General features: G+C 37.7%; 3 protein-coding genes across 4 annotated transcripts; 1 reads left to right on the plus strand and 2 right to left on the minus strand.

Annotated features, from left to right (window-relative positions):
• Positions 1-1,240: 1,240 nt before the first annotated feature.
• Positions 1,241-3,169, minus strand: LOC127796943 (transcription factor RF2b-like). The gene is made up of 4 exons (XM_052329344.1): positions 2,670-3,169; positions 1,934-2,066; positions 1,769-1,853; positions 1,241-1,623 (listed from the first exon to the last, which is right to left on the minus strand). Exons 1-4 carry the CDS (start codon positions 3,167-3,169, stop codon positions 1,241-1,243), a joined length of 1,101 nt encoding a protein of 366 aa, XP_052185304.1.
• A 1,876-nt stretch (positions 3,170-5,045) lies between these two features.
• Positions 5,046-5,969, plus strand: LOC127796529 (RING-H2 finger protein ATL74-like). Its single transcript, XM_052328703.1, has one exon. It carries the CDS (start codon positions 5,292-5,294, stop codon positions 5,847-5,849), a length of 558 nt encoding a protein of 185 aa, XP_052184663.1. The 5' UTR covers positions 5,046-5,291; the 3' UTR covers positions 5,850-5,969.
• A 1,540-nt stretch (positions 5,970-7,509) lies between these two features.
• LOC127798045 (B3 domain-containing transcription repressor VAL1) lies at positions 7,510-16,415 on the minus strand. 2 transcript variants are annotated; one of them, XM_052331331.1, is made up of 14 exons: positions 15,943-16,415; positions 15,667-15,803; positions 13,760-13,841; positions 13,514-13,630; positions 12,264-12,928; positions 12,056-12,152; positions 11,743-11,917; positions 11,174-11,250; positions 10,988-11,068; positions 10,664-10,891; positions 10,394-10,443; positions 9,795-9,908; positions 9,243-9,310; positions 7,510-8,382 (listed from the first exon to the last, which is right to left on the minus strand). In XM_052331331.1, exons 2-14 carry the CDS (start codon positions 15,774-15,776, stop codon positions 7,736-7,738), a joined length of 2,511 nt encoding a protein of 836 aa, XP_052187291.1. In that variant the 5' UTR covers positions 15,777-15,803; positions 15,943-16,415; the 3' UTR covers positions 7,510-7,735. The 2 variants fall into 2 exon arrangements, with proteins under 2 accessions (XP_052187291.1, XP_052187292.1); XM_052331332.1 differs by having other exon boundaries at positions 10,664-10,888; positions 15,943-16,414.
• Between the last annotated feature and the right edge of the window lie 508 nt (positions 16,416-16,923).

Consider the following 16,923-nt stretch of genomic DNA (forward strand, 5'->3'; position numbering starts at 1 on the left):
TTCATCCAAAACAAATTCAAAACATATTTATTTATTTATTTATATTTTATTATTGTAATGAAAAAAATATTATAAAATTCATTAATTGTAAAATGTATATATTTTTTTAATAATATATTAATATTAAATATTTTTCATTTATTGAATACAATATAATTAAAAAATTATTTTCAAAATTTCAAAAAGAACACATTTTCTAATTTTCTGTTTTGAAAAATAATTTTTTAAAACGACAAAGAGAACGCGTTTTTAATTTTTTAAAAATAGACTACGAAAATAAAAAACTGAAAATGAATTCAAAACTTAAAACTGAAAAATTAAAAAGTAAAGAGAATGCGGTCTAAGTTTTTCAATAATGAATGATTCTGACGATTAGGTTCATATTTTCTCTTACTCTTTTCAGAGTGACTTAAACCAAGTCCTTTGAGTTTTATCATCTTCGCAATACATCTAAGTGAGATACAAGGAACGGACAATGATTTGACAACCACAATCGAATTTTTTAGATTTTTTTTATTTACAAGATGAATTTAATGTTGAACACAGATTCAAAAATTCAAACGTTATTCTTAATTTTTACTTTTATTTTCTTAACAATTTACAACAAAATTAAATAATGTTTTTGAATTTTCATTGTTCTTAACAAAAATAAAAAAATTAATGAATTAAAAAGAAAATAATAAGATGAATGAAATGAAAATTTTTAACAGCATTTTGAAATAGTACCGTAGCATTCTTTTGTGGGTCCATATAGCTTACCAACCATGGTTTAGAATCTAACAGGAAACCTTTTATCCAGAGAACACCTGGAATGATATTAAAGTTATTATGATAATTTAAAATTATATAAATGTTACTGTATATGATAATATTTTTTTTTTGGATTGAAAACGGTAAAAAGATGTCATTTTTTTCAAATTGAAAACATAGCAGTCACTTCATTTACAGGGTGGTTTTATAAAAAAGTGCAATATTCCCATTGCAGTTACAGGGTTTTATATGTATGTATGAATTTTGATGTACATGAATCGTTTATTTTTTTAAAAATGTTTGTTCCTAACATCGCCAAGAGGAAGCCTTCCCTTCGTGTACAACTAAATAGTCAAATTAGATAAGCAATGAACAGAAGAATCCACCTCCGCTTGCTTGAATTTGACGTCCTCAGTTAATAATAGACACCTCAAATTCCGTTCTACACTCAAGAGCTCAGCTGTGTCATAAATAGAATCTTCATTACCCCTTAGCATAATGGTGTGACATCACCGTTACAGTAAATATTTTCTCCTTTGTTACCCACATCCAGCCCCTGGAAAATCGCATCACCCTGCTCGGATGTTTGATGGTTCATCGGAATAAAGTTATGGCCACTCGATAGGCTCGGCCAGGGGCTACGCTGCGGCGACAGCGCGGGAACCACCGGGCAGAAGTTCAATGGCGTCCGTTGGGTGGCGGCAGCCGGGCTTAAGGGGCTGTAATATATTGGTTGCAGCGTCGATGGGGACGCCAATGGGCTGTAAGAAACACTTCTGGCTCCCAAGCCAAATGGCTCTCTGGGTGTGCTTTTCATATCTTCAGCGACAAGCTTCAGCCTCTCCACTTCCTGCTTCAGTGCTTCATTTAGAGCTGCCCAAAACCAGAAGGGGATGATGAGCCCAATTAGAACCGCCAAGAAAATGGAAGGAAAAATAGTGGAGAGAAAGGACTTGATATGAAGAAATTAATTAATTTGATGCTATTTAATTTTCCTCAAGCTTTGGCTCAAACTGACCATCACACATCTGAGCCTGTTGTTCCATGGCTTTTAACCGAAGCTTAAGCTCTGCATTTTCAGTGCTCAAAACGGTCGTGTCCCTCTAACCAGCAAAACCGAACAAAAATTTAGCATCGACATGGGCTTCAAATCTATCGGGCAAGTTTAAAGATATAAATTAACCTGGTATATTGTAAGTTGTGCAGAGAGATTTGTTACTTCAGATTGAAGGGATTGAAGTTTTTTTTCAAGTTCCAGTAAGTAGCGAGCTTTCCTTTCTTTTGAGCGAGCAGCGGATTGTCTATTTGCTAAAATCCTGAAGTTCACAATCAACCATGCACGTTACAAAAAATATCTGAAAATTTAGAATATCATCCAATATATCTTGAAGGATTGAAGACAAAAGACGACTTGTTTTAAGAGGTTGATGGCAACAAGATATCGTAGCTACCCATATTCTAGCCCTTTTTAAGATGAATAATCTGAGACTCACTTACAATACAGCAAGCAAAACTGGGAACTTTTGCCCCCAATTAAGGGGTTTGGGAACAATTACTAACACAAATGAAGAGGCAAAGCAAAAGAAAAGTGTTGCATTAAACTTAGCAGAATCGTCTAACATACGAAACCAACAAATTATATTTCCAAAACATTAACATGGAAAAGTATAATATAATTCTCACGACCAGACAGAAGAGAGAGACAAAGAAACATCATCTATTTGATTTGACAACCCACATCCACAATTAATCTGAATTATGTGGAATCGTTAATTTACATGAAATTCTGTATAATCTCTCTCTCTCTTTGTAGGCCATGAATCTGTAAACAAACCAGCATATGTAGATTACTAACAGCACAGGTGCATTCAATTCAAGCCAAGGAACAATGAAAAATGAAAAATGACCGAGTTTTGAACCTTTTGACGCGCTTCGGATCTACGGCTTCAATCTCGGCCAACTTCTCCGAAGATATCGCTTTCCTCGGCTCGCTAACGTCGCCTAAGCCCTCCACCAATGTGGTACTCCGGCGTCTACACCTTGAGTTCTTCTCCGGCTCGCCGCCATCCATCAAACGGGCGGCGGAGCTTTCGTCCTCATTTTTTCCGAGCTTCTGGAGATCAAGAAATACGGATAGGAGGTCGTTCTCCGCCTCCGGCCCTATTTCCTGGAGGCTCGCCGTCAGGAGACCGTCGAGAGCGTGTCCGGAGAGCTCGTCGGCGATCGGGAAACCACAGTCGGAATGGACCCTCCGGAGCGAGGAGGCGAAGGCGCCGGAATTTCCGAGTGGAAACGGGAATTGCGGCGTTCTCGTCTTCGCCGGCGATGTAAAGTCGGAGACATGATAACCAAAGATTGGATTCACATTATCGTTGCCATTACAATTCAAACCATGATTCGACGGCTCTTCAATTTCCATTGTGAAAAAGGAATTAAGATCATATGTTTTCTTTTGTTGTCTGGAATACAAATAAAGAAATGGGTCTCGAAAAACGAATTGGTTTTTTATTCCTTCTGCATCGTCAAGAACATTTTCTTCTTCCACAACCGCCTTCCTCCGGCGGTTTGGCCTGAAACCATACGGACGGGCAGTTTGGTTTTGGGTTGAAACCAAAACACAAGAGTCGAAGGTTGAAGGCTCGCAGCTCTCGGAATTTTCCCAAAAATAGGAAATGTATATTTTTTTTTGTAGTATATAATAATTACATATTTATTTTTCAATAAGGGCTCATTTATTTTGTCTGTATCAAACAAATATTATTGTCAAACACGAGCAACATAATATTCTCATTTTAATAAGGCTGTTTTTTTCTAGCTAAGAAAATATAAGACTGATTAGATTTTGCTGTTGTTTACAAAAAATTGGGTAAATAATTAATAAATATTTAAATTAATATATATATATATATTTATTCGGAAGCCTTAAACAATCAGATATGAAAGATAAATCGCTGACTATGGCTAAGACATTGTCTTATCATTATTATAAAATATTATAATATTCTAAAAAAATAATTTAAGATATTATCCATAGGAGAAATTATATTATATAACTTATATATAAGATTTTTTTAGTAAAATAATCAGTAAAAATGTTCAATACCTGAATTTTATTGTACTTTTGAAAGAGGACCACATTGTTTGGTTCGAATTCTAAGACTAAGAAGATCGAGCAACACCCCCCCATTTTGATGAATGAACTAAGTTTTGGGGCTAAATAGTATTATTTATTGAAAAGATAAAATACAAATTAAAAACAAACAAACAAAAAAAGAAGCCAAAACGGGCTAATCAATGTGGGTCGAAAAGGCTCCAACTCTTTATTTCCTTGGACTGGACTGGACTGGACTGGACTCTCTCTGGCCCAATAATTATGAGTTCGGGGGTCTTATTGGTGATGACTGATGAGACAGAAATAGGGCCCCACAATGAAGAAACCGTGTCCTGACTGGACTCATGTGGGCCCAATCAGTTTAATTATGGGTTTATTTATGTGTGAAGAGACCGGGATTGTTAATCTCTCAATCACCCAGCGTGTAGCTGTGCCTTCACGTGGTAGTCCACATGGGGCCACCTGCCCTGTCCTCTTTCAACAATACAAGACGACTTAACACCTCTACCTCTACCTCTACCTCTACCTCTACGGTAAATTTTTCTCGTCTGTTTGTCATTAAACTAATAATCCATAAACTCTGAACCATTGCTTCATTTCCGTTAAGAAAGCGAATATGAATGATTTTGCAGCAAAAACCGTGGGGGAGCAGTTTCCAGAAACTCAAAAAAATGGCTACCAAGTTTCGTAATCAAAGTAGTGTTGCACCTATTATATTAGAAGAGCTAATTAATTAGGGTTTTGTTGGGGCACCACCGTCCCCATGGCCGAAATAATTGAGAAGTTGAAAGCTTACCTAACACTCGAAATTCCGGAATCTCACTCTTTAACTCACACGAAATACGGAAAAAAAGAAATCATGATCTATACTTCTGTAAAATTTTAAATAGAAATTTTATACAAAATAATATATTTATGTAAAGGTATTTTTAAATTTTACATACAAAATTATATTTTTTTTATGGAAAAGATTTAAGCCTAAAATTGGAGTGAATAGTGTAAGTGAGTGGAATGGGTGCAGAATAGTAGGAGAGTGAAAAAATTAAATTAAATGAAATTAAATTGAATAGGGTGAGGCAACAACACTACAGGCAAGCCAAATGCGTGCAGAACAGAACAGAACAGAACAGAACAGAAGAGAACATGCCCAAAATATTTCATTTAAATTCAAATCAAATTCGGACCCCAATATCACCCACCAAAACAAATATCTAATCTGTCGCTTTGTGCAAAACTTCTCCACTGGAAGATAATGATATCAATCTTCCCCCACTCCTATTGCCACCCGTCTCAATAAAGAGAGATTTTTCTGTTTCTGGGAGACTGTCGAGCTTCATAAATGCCGGAGATCAGCTAACTCTCTCTCTCTCTCTCTCTCTCTCTCTTTGTTACTTGGGTAGGCTCAATTTGTGGTGAGGATAATTAAGTCATGCCCATGGAAAGGCAGCAACAGCCCCATCTCCGCCGCCTCCTCCGGGGCGCCGACGCGGGTCTGCAGCCGCCGCCGGTGGCGGCGGCCAACGCAACCAAGACGGGCACTTCATTAGCCAGTACACCTACAGATACCAACTTTGATAGCAACATGGTGATAATATTGGCAGCTTTGCTCTGCGCATTGATATGCGCTCTGGGGTTAAACTCAATTGTGCGCTGTGCTCTGCGATTCACCCAGAGATTTGAGTTGGAGAACCCAGATGGCGTTGGCGCGAGACTGGGCTCGACCGGGCTGAAGAAGGACACCCTGAGCCAGATTCCGGTCGTGGTCTACAACTCCGGTGTGGAAACTCCGGCGACCGAGTGCCCGATTTGCCTGGGGGAATTTGCAGACGGAGAACAGGTAAGGATCTTGCCTAAATGCAACCATGGATTCCATGTCAAGTGCATAGATACATGGCTGGTTTGCCACTCTTCTTGTCCGACTTGTAGACAGCAGCTGCTTGAATTAAATCATCCTTCAACTTTAGAGGAGAGGGCTTCCAGAATTTAGCCAGAAATCAGAAGGAAAGAAAGACAAAGGTGCTAGAATTTAGTGTTTTTGTTTATGCAAGTTTTGGGAGATTAAAATTTCTATGAATGCACAGTTTGTTGAGCCTTTTTGTGGTTTCAATGCTGTATGCTGTAAAGTTGTAGATCAGTAGATGAGCCTTTTTGTGGTTTCAATGCTGTATGCTGTAAAGCTGTAGATCAGTAGATGACCGGTTCGGTTCGGGCTTCCAGAATTTAGCCAAAAATCAGGAGGTGCTAGAATTTAGTGTTTTTGTTGATGCAAGTTTTGGGAGATTAAAATTACTACGAATGCACAGTTTGTTGAGCCTTTTTGTGGTTTCAATGCTGTATGCTGTAAAGTTGTAGATCAGTAGATGACCGGTTCAAATATATATACATATTTATTTAATTTCTCTTTTGTGTTTGGGGCGAGAGAAAACAAGAAGAAAGTTACAAGTTACCATGGTTGATGATGGGTCAGTTGACATGATTGGAATGTTTGAAAGATAGATGATTCCTTTGCTTTGCCTTTAGTATTATTGCAAGCCTCCTATGACCAAGCCCTGTGTTGTGTGTGGGCTTGAAGCAATAATGTACATTTCCAGAACTCCAAAAGCTGCTATTGCTCCACTTTTTTTCTTTTTTATACTTTGTAAATAATAGAAACATAAAAATATTATATCTTATATATATATAACCCAAGTGTCCTTTCAATAAGAAAAAACCAGCAACAACCAAACTAGCGCAGGCTTCATAGCAGAACACATTCCATAGGAAAGTTTGAAAGCAGTAGTGTCTTTATATAATTTTTAAATTTTGTACGGTAATAATATGAATTTTAAATTCTAAACTTAAACAAATGCAATTTTATTAATTTATGTTGCGTATGATAAAAAAAAAAAAAAAAAAATTGTGTTACAAAAGCCACTGCAAAACATCGTAACAACTAACAACGATGGTTTTAAAAACATAAGTGATAAGTCATATGACTGGTGCAAATAAAGAATTGATTTCAAAATTTCACTCAGCTATGTAATATAAAACTCTCCCATTTAATTTTTTTAACTCAGGAGAGTAATTGGAACATCTCGTCTCGTGATAACAAGATATCACAATATAATCGTACACTATTTAAATATCACTCAGTCTCGACCATACAGCCGAATCCCATCTCATTTATTTCAACCTATGGGTAACTGTGATATGCTATCATATATTTAGGTCATAAATATATATATCATATGGTAATTTTTAATAGACTTAACATTTTTAAATAAAATTTATTTTCATCAATTGTCATCTGTGACAATTCAGAACATGAACATATCACAGCATATATAACTTTAAATTATGATGATATTACAACAACACCATAATATAGCATCACTCACAATTACATTAAACATTGCCAAGAGTAGAGAATGACAAAAAAATGAGTTGTCGGGCTTGACATGGGCCTTGGTGGGCCTTCTTGGAGCTGCTAGGCTTCATGTCTGGACAGCCGGAGGCCCACTAGACGTATTGCCATATGTGAGTTTTTGTGGTCCATAAAGATGCAGAGCAAAAGGCCAACAGAATCAAGATGTTGTGGCACAAATAAACACCGACACACACACACTACAATAGAGAATAGAATTAAGATTCGGAGGAGAGGTCAAACAAGCAAACAAACGGGAGACAAACATTGACATTGAACATTACTGTATATTTCTTTGCACACAGTTTCGGGTTTCAGTTTCGGTTCGGGGGTTCAAGCACGAGATCAAAAGCGCACTATTTCAACTATGAACAAATTCTATCTATACTTTGGGGGTATATCAAAGGAAAAACAGCTACCCCTATAATAATTCAAAAACTATATGACATATGCATGTATAATAATTAATTCTAAGGAAGAACGTTGACATTCTCCCCGGTGAACGTTGAAAGGCGGGATTCGTCGTCGGGCGAGGGACCTTCACTCTCACCGGCAGCTTCTGGAAGCGAACAAGGCCCCTCATTCATCCGCTCATTCAGCTTTAAGGGGATCTCCGGCATTTCTTCTTCGCGGTTAGGATGGCAGTTCAAGTCCAGTCGTCCATTGCCGGTTTCTGCTACATTCTTTGGAACTCTATTCTGGATTGATTCATCCTCCGGTTGGTTAATATATAGCGGTGCATGTCCCAACCCCCCCTCCATTTCTGTATCATATTCATCCTTGGGAGGAGCCAGATCCCTGCCCTGAGCAATTTCAGCTTCACGTTCTGACTGGCGTTTCTTCTTGCGCAGCATGAGGGTCTTGAAGCGGCGTTTGACAGTCATGCAAACGTTGCAGATGCAGGTGGGCTTGTGCCTGCCCTTCCCGCTTGGGGGCTGAATGCACACGATGCAGGTACAGCCAGGGCGATGTCGGGGGTGTCTGGTAGTGGCGCCTGCAGATGGCTCTCCCATATTTACTGCATCGTCCCCCAATACTGCAGCAGTGGCTAAAGCGTCTAAGCCAGACAGCTCATCTTCTGGGGCAGTCTTGGGACTCATTCTCTGCCTCTTAAAGTCTGGAGAAGGAAAAAACAAAAAGTTAGATCTCTTCTCGGGGCTTTAGGCAAACATATAGCCACAGGGACCAAATTATAATATCATCTTAGCTGGAGAAAAACGAGGATATGCAGTTAATCTCCAATTAAGGACTTTGTTCTGAAACAAAAATTCAATCATTTTTTCTCAATACTGCAGAAATATATTCTTCTAACAGAAACAATCACAAGGCTTAGTCCCATTTGGTGAGCTGGCTACTACATGAATTTTAAACCCCCAAGTCATAATTTGTCTAGAATTCATGATAAAAAGATCGGACGATTTTTATAATACACGTTGGCTACCTAACGGAACCCTCCTTTATTCGCGGGCTTAGGACCAGCTGTAATAAGAAGTAATATCTTCAACACTAGAGGTGTGTAGGGGATAACTCAACAACTAATGTTACAACAACAATGTTGACAGATACTCAGTTAACGTTTGAAGTGGCCTTGTCATGCCTGATGTGATACAGGGATAGAATACCAATACAGACACCTCATCTGCCTTTCAAAGTTAATAACTAACTAGAAGAACTACAAAATTTATTACATGAGACTGAAGTTAGATCTTTAGCAAACCAAAAAAAAAAAAAAATGAAGTTAGATGATTTGGGATGGAAACGCATACCCAGATGTGAAACACATCAAGTGAAAACAAGTTAATAGTGCAACCAGCGAACATCCCATTTCTGTGCAAACACGTATAAAGATGACAAATACGAAAAATGCAGACATTTGTATCATTCTTCTTCTTTTGCTTTTCAGAATCATTTTCTTAAAATAATTGGCTTTGTAACTTGTGCTCAAATAAAGGGGAAATAAAGAAACTTGATCCATACCCTTGCCAACTTTGAGAAGACTTTCCAGTTCCTTTGGATTCATCTCATTAGGTGCAGAACATGAACACCTGAAAGCACATTAGAAATGAGATGAGTGTAGAGAGAATTTTTTCCCATTCACTCAAGCAAAAACATTAACTTTACAAAATTCATATAAAAAATAGCTAGACTGCTAGACCCTTGACCTCAGCTCACTCAAAAGTCCCAACCTGGACTCCCAAGTAAAAGGCAACCCTGAGAAGTGACTCTGTAAACCGTGATGCAGCTCCTTTTGTCTGAAGGCAACAGTGGCTACCAGCTGAACCCTCAACTCACACATAATACTAAACCCCCTCTAGCTAAACTATGAAAAAAAGGAAAGAATGAAGCTGATATTTGAAACAAGGAGTGCCAAGGTATCTTGTGAAACTACCAACATATTAGTGACATTGATACAAGTGTATGAAGCTTACTCAACAGAACTCCCTAATCCATCCCCCTCTGGGGCCTGGGTCCAAAAAATGTCTTCACCAAGAGTAGAGAATGAAAACTGAGGCAGACAAAATTTCAGACCTGCTCAAATCCCAAATATTCTCTGAACATGTCCACTTAGGAGGGAGAAGAACATCCACAGGCAGCCTTCGCCATTTGGAGCAAGTATCGCACTGAGCCCATTGTTCCTGTTCCCTGTACAATACAATGTTATTATGCCTAAGTGGTGACATATGCCAACTGAAAGAATGAACAAGAGGTGTGCTCATGCAAGCTTCCAGGCAACATGAATGGTCTTTAGTTTATGTGGTCCTCAATACAGGACGGTCCCCATGTTTACAATTAGACATTAGGAAGGCAAACCAATGGGGTTCATTCATTTTTTTTTTTTTGGGGGGGGGGGGGGGGGGGGGGGGTGTTGGGGGGGGAGGAAATAAAGATATAGCATGTTAATAAGGCCTTGCCAGCTTGTAAAAGAAACTTCTACTGTACTGCAGTGTCCACCTTGCCACAGCTACTAATTCCAAGGAGTTAAAACAATTGAATCTGTGGTCGGCCAAATGTTCCCCCAGAATTTTGCTACCTTATCATGAGATACATAGGAAATATTTAACTATACAACTTATGCAGTGTCATATTATTCCAGACAATTTTTACAGATCACAGTAAAAATTCCTTACCCAGATACTTGGGTTGTGAAGAAAGTCCTCTTGCCAAACACTGGAGGTTCCTGAATAACGCAAACAGAAGATATTACATTGTATGTTTTCTGGAATTTCATATTCAAACTCTTCAATAGATAAGAGAAGATTTTTCCCTTTCTTTTGTTTTTTTTTTTTTTGATTTTGGGGAGGATAGGATGTAAAATTACATTGAATTAAGTCTAGCAAAATACCAACAAACAAATGGTTTCTTCTATAACGGAATGGCTGCCAACTTGAACCACTTACATCATATTCTTCAAATTCATGTTCCTCAATCACGACAATGGTTGGCTTGGCACTTGGGGGTGGCCGGAACAACTCCTGTGCTTCTCCCCATGTGAGTTGAAGTTCCACAGCATCTTCACTATGCATGAGCAGCCTCTTGCTTTTGCATCCAATGTTTCGAGTCCTCTTCTTCTCTTGGATCAGCACTGGCCGGTGTGACGACTCCTCTTCCATGCCACCTCCATGCTTCTCATTTAAGGCCAAGCAAAAATAAAAATTCAGATAAAACAATAAGCAGAGGACTCAATCTCTTTTCGGCAATAGGGAAAGTCAGATTCCACTTACTGTTGTCAGGTTGTCATTAGGTCCAGCAGGGAGGGTTTCTCCAGAGTGAGCACCATTAGGAACAAAAGATGTTTGGCTGTCCTGCTTGTTAGATACAAGCAACACATCAGTTTCTTAACATACCAAAAGCAAAAGAATTTTAACAGCTAGACAATGGATGACACATTGAAGCCTACAAGGCTTGACCTGCATATCAATAGAGTGTAATGCCTTCCGGAAGCCCATCACAAGTTTTCCCCCAGGATCTATCCGACTAAAAGTCACTGCCAAGAGAACATATATGTGATATGAATAAACAAATAAAGTTAACAAACAAACACAATATGCATGAAGACATATTAAATCGTCCTGGTGTAAATATAACTATATTGCAAATAGAAAAGATCGCAAATAGTAAGAAGGCATTGATGAACTTCAAGAAAAAAGAGAATGTTCTGTATATCAGTATAAACAAGTGTAATAGACCAATTTCCACTATCGGAGTCTTAGGACGATAGACGATCACATGGTACACAAAAGTAACTAAATAAAATTAAAAGAAAAAAATCCAACAAAACGTATGAATAAAGAGAAATAACACCACATTGCAATATTGATCCCTGTAAAATGATCCTGATGATCTAAAGCAAAAAATTAAATTACAAGAATTCAAGTTCTGGATAGTTGAACAATCCATAGATAATGCCAGGTAATCTGTATATGAGAAGATATTTGATCATATAACCCCCAGTAAGAAAAAATGACAAGAAGAATACCAGTGTCACCAGCTTGTAATTGCATATTCTGTATGCAAGGGGTTACACCCTCTAATACATACATCCGGCTGTTATTATTGGGCCAAAATCTGAACTGGAACGTCCACTCTTTCCCTTTTACATCTCGGATTTGTATCGGTAAGCCGTCAGATTGGGAGATAGAAGGAAAATACATCTGCATTATATTCATTTTTACAAGGATTTAAAGCTAGTGAGTAAAAGAAAAGAATTTTGCAAGGAAGAAGAAAAGGAACCAAAAGAAGTTAACAGCTTATTTACAAAGGGAAGCCAAAAAAGAAGTTATTGAACGTACTTCAGCACATGCTTTAGGAAGCACCAAACGACCAATTCGACCAGCATCACTGGCGCTCAAAACCTTTTCAAATAGTGGCACGATATTGGAATTCAAGCTTTAAGTTCAAAATTTTAAGGTGAAACTCTCTTAGTTAAATATATACAAAAACAGATATCCAAAATCACAAACTCAAATATGAAACCAAAAATGACATAATCAAGGATACTCTCCAGATATTTGCTGCAGTTCTTGATCTGTAATCCTTGGCCAGTATCTCGGAAGTAACTGATTACGGCCTCGACCTTCAGCAGGAGCTCTTGCAACACGTGTCTGAGAAACCATTCCATTGTTTACCTCTGACCCAATACTGAGGCCAGTTTTGGGGTGCTTGGGCAAAATATTGAGCATCCTTTGCACTTGTTGGAGGGGAGGATTTTTTTTCTGTTCCCTATCTAGCACATTCCCACCAAGAGCAGGTGGTAGAGAATTTGAAGTATCTGAAGGAGTGTTCAAGGAGAAACTCAAGGAAGGCTGAGCTAGTGATTCATACACATCTTTCACACTAATAGGCCTGCTATTTTCTGGTTTAGCAAAAACAGATGCTCTAACAGGCTGTTGCATTGGATCAGGAAAGGCTGGACTAACTTTGCCCATGGAAAACATCGTTTCATCTCGCTTGACTTTTCCAATAGATGCATTAGTATCATTTGTTTGAGCTAGAGGGAAGTGGATGAGCTCTTTTGCATTCGTAGTTTTGCTCAACTGCATAAGCTTCCCTTTATCAACAACAATACCACTCGTTCTATTTTCAATGAAGGAGGAGGATTGAGCTTCTCCAAGGTTGTTTGTTGTCAATGGGCCAAATCCATTAGAAACACCATCTTTTGGTATCTGCACGAATACATTATGGCAAGACATGAGACACATAGTGATTGATGGACAGATTATTCAAACACAGCTAATGCATCCCACAAGTTATCCAAATTTAGTTAGAAATATGCAGGAGAAAAACTGAACAGACCGTCTACCAGAAGATACTCTTTAAAGAAAAATCAGCATCCTCATCCACAACTGTTGCATCAATCTCCATCACTGAGTTTATGTAAAAATACAGGAATACGATGAATTTACAGTGAAGAATGAGGGATGAACCAGTAATTGCCAAGGCTTCTGCTACGGTTTGCTACTAATGCAGCCTTTTTTCTTCTTACAATATAAGCAACACATATATGAATCTAACCAGGGCCTGAAGTCCATACTTCCGCCAGGATGCTGGAGACAGCAGTTGAGCTATTTTAATATTGATGCATAAAAATTCTTCTTCCACAGATATATCATTTATAATCAAACTTCAGGTCTGGCGCTCATAGAGCTAGAAAATTTCCTCTAATGCAAGCAATCCATTACATTATGTAGAGACTAGAGAGTTTAACATGTTAAATGCAATGTATCAGAAACATTTGCTGACTAATTTACCTGAAGAGGTCTTACTGAGCAAGTCTCCAAACCGTTTGCACAGTTTATACATGCTATGCCCCCAAAGTCCAGGTAATTGAGCAAATACTTAGAAGCAATACATCCACAGTGGACGCGCTGTAATACCAAATTCAACTAGAATTAGAAAACAACAACAATATATTAAGCCTTAATCCCACTGGAACTAGAAACCGCAACAGAAATAGAGTGCTCAGACAGAATAAAGACAAACAAACTTGAACATACCTTTCCACATAATCTGCATTCTCTCCAACCAGATTCCTCCAAATGAAATGTGTCACAGTACACCAACTTCTCAAATGCAGACCTAGGGTCCATGTGAGTTTGCATTAAACATGGGCCAAACAAACAGACAAAGCCAGTAATAACCAAACCATACAACAACAACAACATATCTAGCCTTTATCCCACTATGTGGGGTCGGCTACATGAATTCTAGACTTCCATGTATTTCTATCTTTTGTCATATCTTCATTGAGATCCATACACTTCATATCAAACTTTAATGTCTCCCTCAAAATCTTCTTAGGTCTGCCTCTACCTCTTTTTTTGATTAATTGTTTCATTTCATCAACTCTCCTCACAGGAGCGTCTCTTGGTCTCCTTCTCACATGACCAAACCATCTTAGTCTAGTCTCTCTCATCTTCTCCTCTATTGGCACTACTCCTATCTTATTACGAATAACTTCATTTCTAATTTTATCTTTTCTTGTATGGCCGCACATCCATCTTAACATCCTCATCTCCGCTACACTCGTCTTTTGCTCATGTTGGTATTTGACTGCCCAACATTCTGAGCCGTACAACAAAACTGATCTTATAGCTGTCCTATAGAATTTTCCTTTCAATTTTAATGGGATTTTATCATCACATAACACCCCCGATGCATTTCTCCATTTTAGCCAACCTGCCTTAATTCTATGTGTGACATCCTCGTGAATTTCTCCATCTTTTTGAATCACTGATCCCAAATATCGAAAATGGTCTTTTCTTTGTAAGATTTGGTCTTCCAATTTTATTATAACCAAACCATAACTAAATAAATAAATACAAGATGACCCTGTCTGAAAGAACAATTTTGGGAACTGGAAAAGAAAATTTGCTGCTCTTCATTTGGACAAACACACGAATATCCACTTTTTGTATTGAATGCAATAATTCATCTTATTCATTCAACACCACTCCAAACAACACACAGAATTACCAGAAAATCACTAGTCCTTCCCAATTACATATGCAACATCAGCATGACTTCAATTAAATGATACTGCATAGAATAAATAAATTAGTCCCTGAAACTTCTATGGACCAACCAACAAAAGTAATGTCCAAAAGAATCGGATCAAGCTGGTGTCACCGGTTAAAATCTGAATGCACACCCCCCCCCAACTTCCTCCCACACACCAAGGACCTAGACAAAAGAAATAAATAAATTGATCATATGATATATATACTTGTGATTAATTAGTTAATGGCCAAAAGAAAATTTTAATTACATGAACGTGCAATTATGAGAGGCCCAAACCTTCAAAGATATAAAAGGACCTATTATTCCAGGCTAAGTTACTAACAAACTTTACTACCTCAAAGGTATCAGTATGGACATACTGGAAAGTGTAAATGAAGCTAATAATTGGATAAATTTCAACATTCTTGGCAATGCATTAAGGCCACTCATTTAAAAAGTGTGCATTTTCTAAAATTATCTCCTGTCAAGAATGGAAAATGAACAAAAAATTTCATGTAACAGCAATAGCTGCACTTGAGCATTTTTGGTATAATTGTACAAACCCACATTTAAGGGATTATAAAAGGTGGTATTAAACATAAATCAAAACTGAAAAGTTTCAAGTCTTTTTTTTCCCTCGATAATAAGACTAAATAAAAGATAAATGATAAGACTAAAAATTCCCAAATGATGGAAAAATTCTTAATTACAGTATACCAAATTACCAATTAACACCGCCAGCACCAAAAAAACCCATTGAAATAGAAAAATCCCCCCATGAAGATTCTTACATTAGAGATCCAAACCATATAAATCCAAGCTGCCTTCGTAAAGAGAAATTAACCCAATAAAGGTAAAGCTGAAATACGAAATTTGCAAGGACAAAATTGGAATCGGAAATTACCCGCAGTTGTAGCAGAGACTAGCGAATCCACCGGAATTCAAGCCCCAACCTCTCTTCCATTCAGGAGTCGTCGTCGCCCGACATGCTTCGTTCATGCAAATCCTCGCCATTGACCCAAATCAAACCCAGAATCGAATCTTCATGCAAGGCAAAACAAGAACGAACAAAATGAATCACCCCAATCAAAACCCTAAAACCCCTATCGCGATCGCTTGAAAGCAACAAAATTAAATCGATCCCAAAAGAGAAGACAGATTTGGACTCCGATATACTAACCTTGAGCGAATCAGTGAAACGAAACCTCGTAGGCGACATTCACATGCACATTGAGCGGATGCTTGTGGGGTGGAGCTGAAGTGAATCTGTGCCGGAAAGAGAGTCAACTCAGTGACGGCGGAGAAGATGAGTCGGTGACGGCGGAGATGGAGGTTTTACAAGGTGGGCGGTTAGATAAATAGAAAGAGAAAGTAGATATATATATATAGATACAGAGTCACACAGAGGGATGTAGAGAGAGACAAAGAAACAGAGAATTCAAGAGAGAAAAAGCATGTGTTTGTGCATGCAAAGCGAACAGATGCACAAAATGCATGCACGATACTTGAAGACACTGCGAGACCCTCTCTCTCTCTCTATCTATCTCTCTCTCTTCGCATAAAACTTTAACTTTCTCTCTTCCTTCCTTTCCTCCTCGCCTTGTTTTGGACAGCGATATGTAATTCGACGGTTTCGTGGATTCCCATGACGTCTGTTTTCTGTGTCTGATGTCAAAATTTATCCTCCCTCCTCGTCAAAAAGTTAATCAATCTGCTTCCTTCCCCATCACTCTCTCTCTCTCTCTCTCTCTCTCTCTCATTACCAGCAAACAAACAAAAAAATAATAATTAAGTAATTCTATTTTTATTTTCTAATTATCTTTTCATTCTATATATGATTTTTCTTCTGGAATTGAATTTTATATATATATATATGTCTTTTATGTATGATCAAAACTGTAGCTTAGTGTTAGATAGATAGTGTTAATTGAGCGGTCAAATTCACAGACCAAAATATTAAAATGCCCTTTGAATTTGATCCATCACCTTAGACTTAGTGGTCTGTTGTTACAATTTTACAATTTTCTAGTAAAAAAAAAAGAATATATGGTTTTATCCAAAAATTTATGAAGAAGAATATATAAAGGAGTATTATTAATTAATTTAATTATTAATTAATTTAATTATTAATTAATCAGACCAAAAATACTCGCTTTGTGTC

Source organism: Diospyros lotus, chromosome 3, assembly GCF_014633365.1.
Source record: "Diospyros lotus cultivar Yz01 chromosome 3, ASM1463336v1, whole genome shotgun sequence".
NCBI classification, from domain to species: domain Eukaryota; kingdom Viridiplantae; phylum Streptophyta; class Magnoliopsida; order Ericales; family Ebenaceae; genus Diospyros; species Diospyros lotus.

Coding starts and splice junctions, on each gene's coding strand:
- LOC127796943 (XM_052329344.1), bottom strand. CDS start 3,169: ATGGAAATTGAAGAGCCGTCGAATCATGGTTTGAATTGTAATGGCAAC. Junction 1,854..1,933: donor CACAACTTACAATATACCAG/GTTAATTTATAT, acceptor TTTGCTGGTTAG/AGGGACACGACCGTTTTGAG. Junction 1,624..1,768: donor ACAGGCTCAGATGTGTGATG/GTCAGTTTGAGC, acceptor GGTTTTGGGCAG/CTCTAAATGAAGCACTGAAG.
- LOC127796529 (XM_052328703.1), top strand. CDS start 5,292: ATGCCCATGGAAAGGCAGCAACAGCCCCATCTCCGCCGCCTCCTCCGG.
- LOC127798045 (XM_052331331.1), bottom strand. CDS start 15,776: ATGGCGAGGATTTGCATGAACGAAGCATGTCGGGCGACGACGACTCCT. Junction 10,444..10,663: donor ATGAATTTGAAGAATATGAT/GTAAGTGGTTCA, acceptor TGCGTTATTCAG/GAACCTCCAGTGTTTGGCAA. Junction 8,383..9,242: donor TCTTCTCAAAGTTGGCAAGG/GTATGGATCAAG, acceptor TTCCTTCTCCAG/ACTTTAAGAGGCAGAGAATG.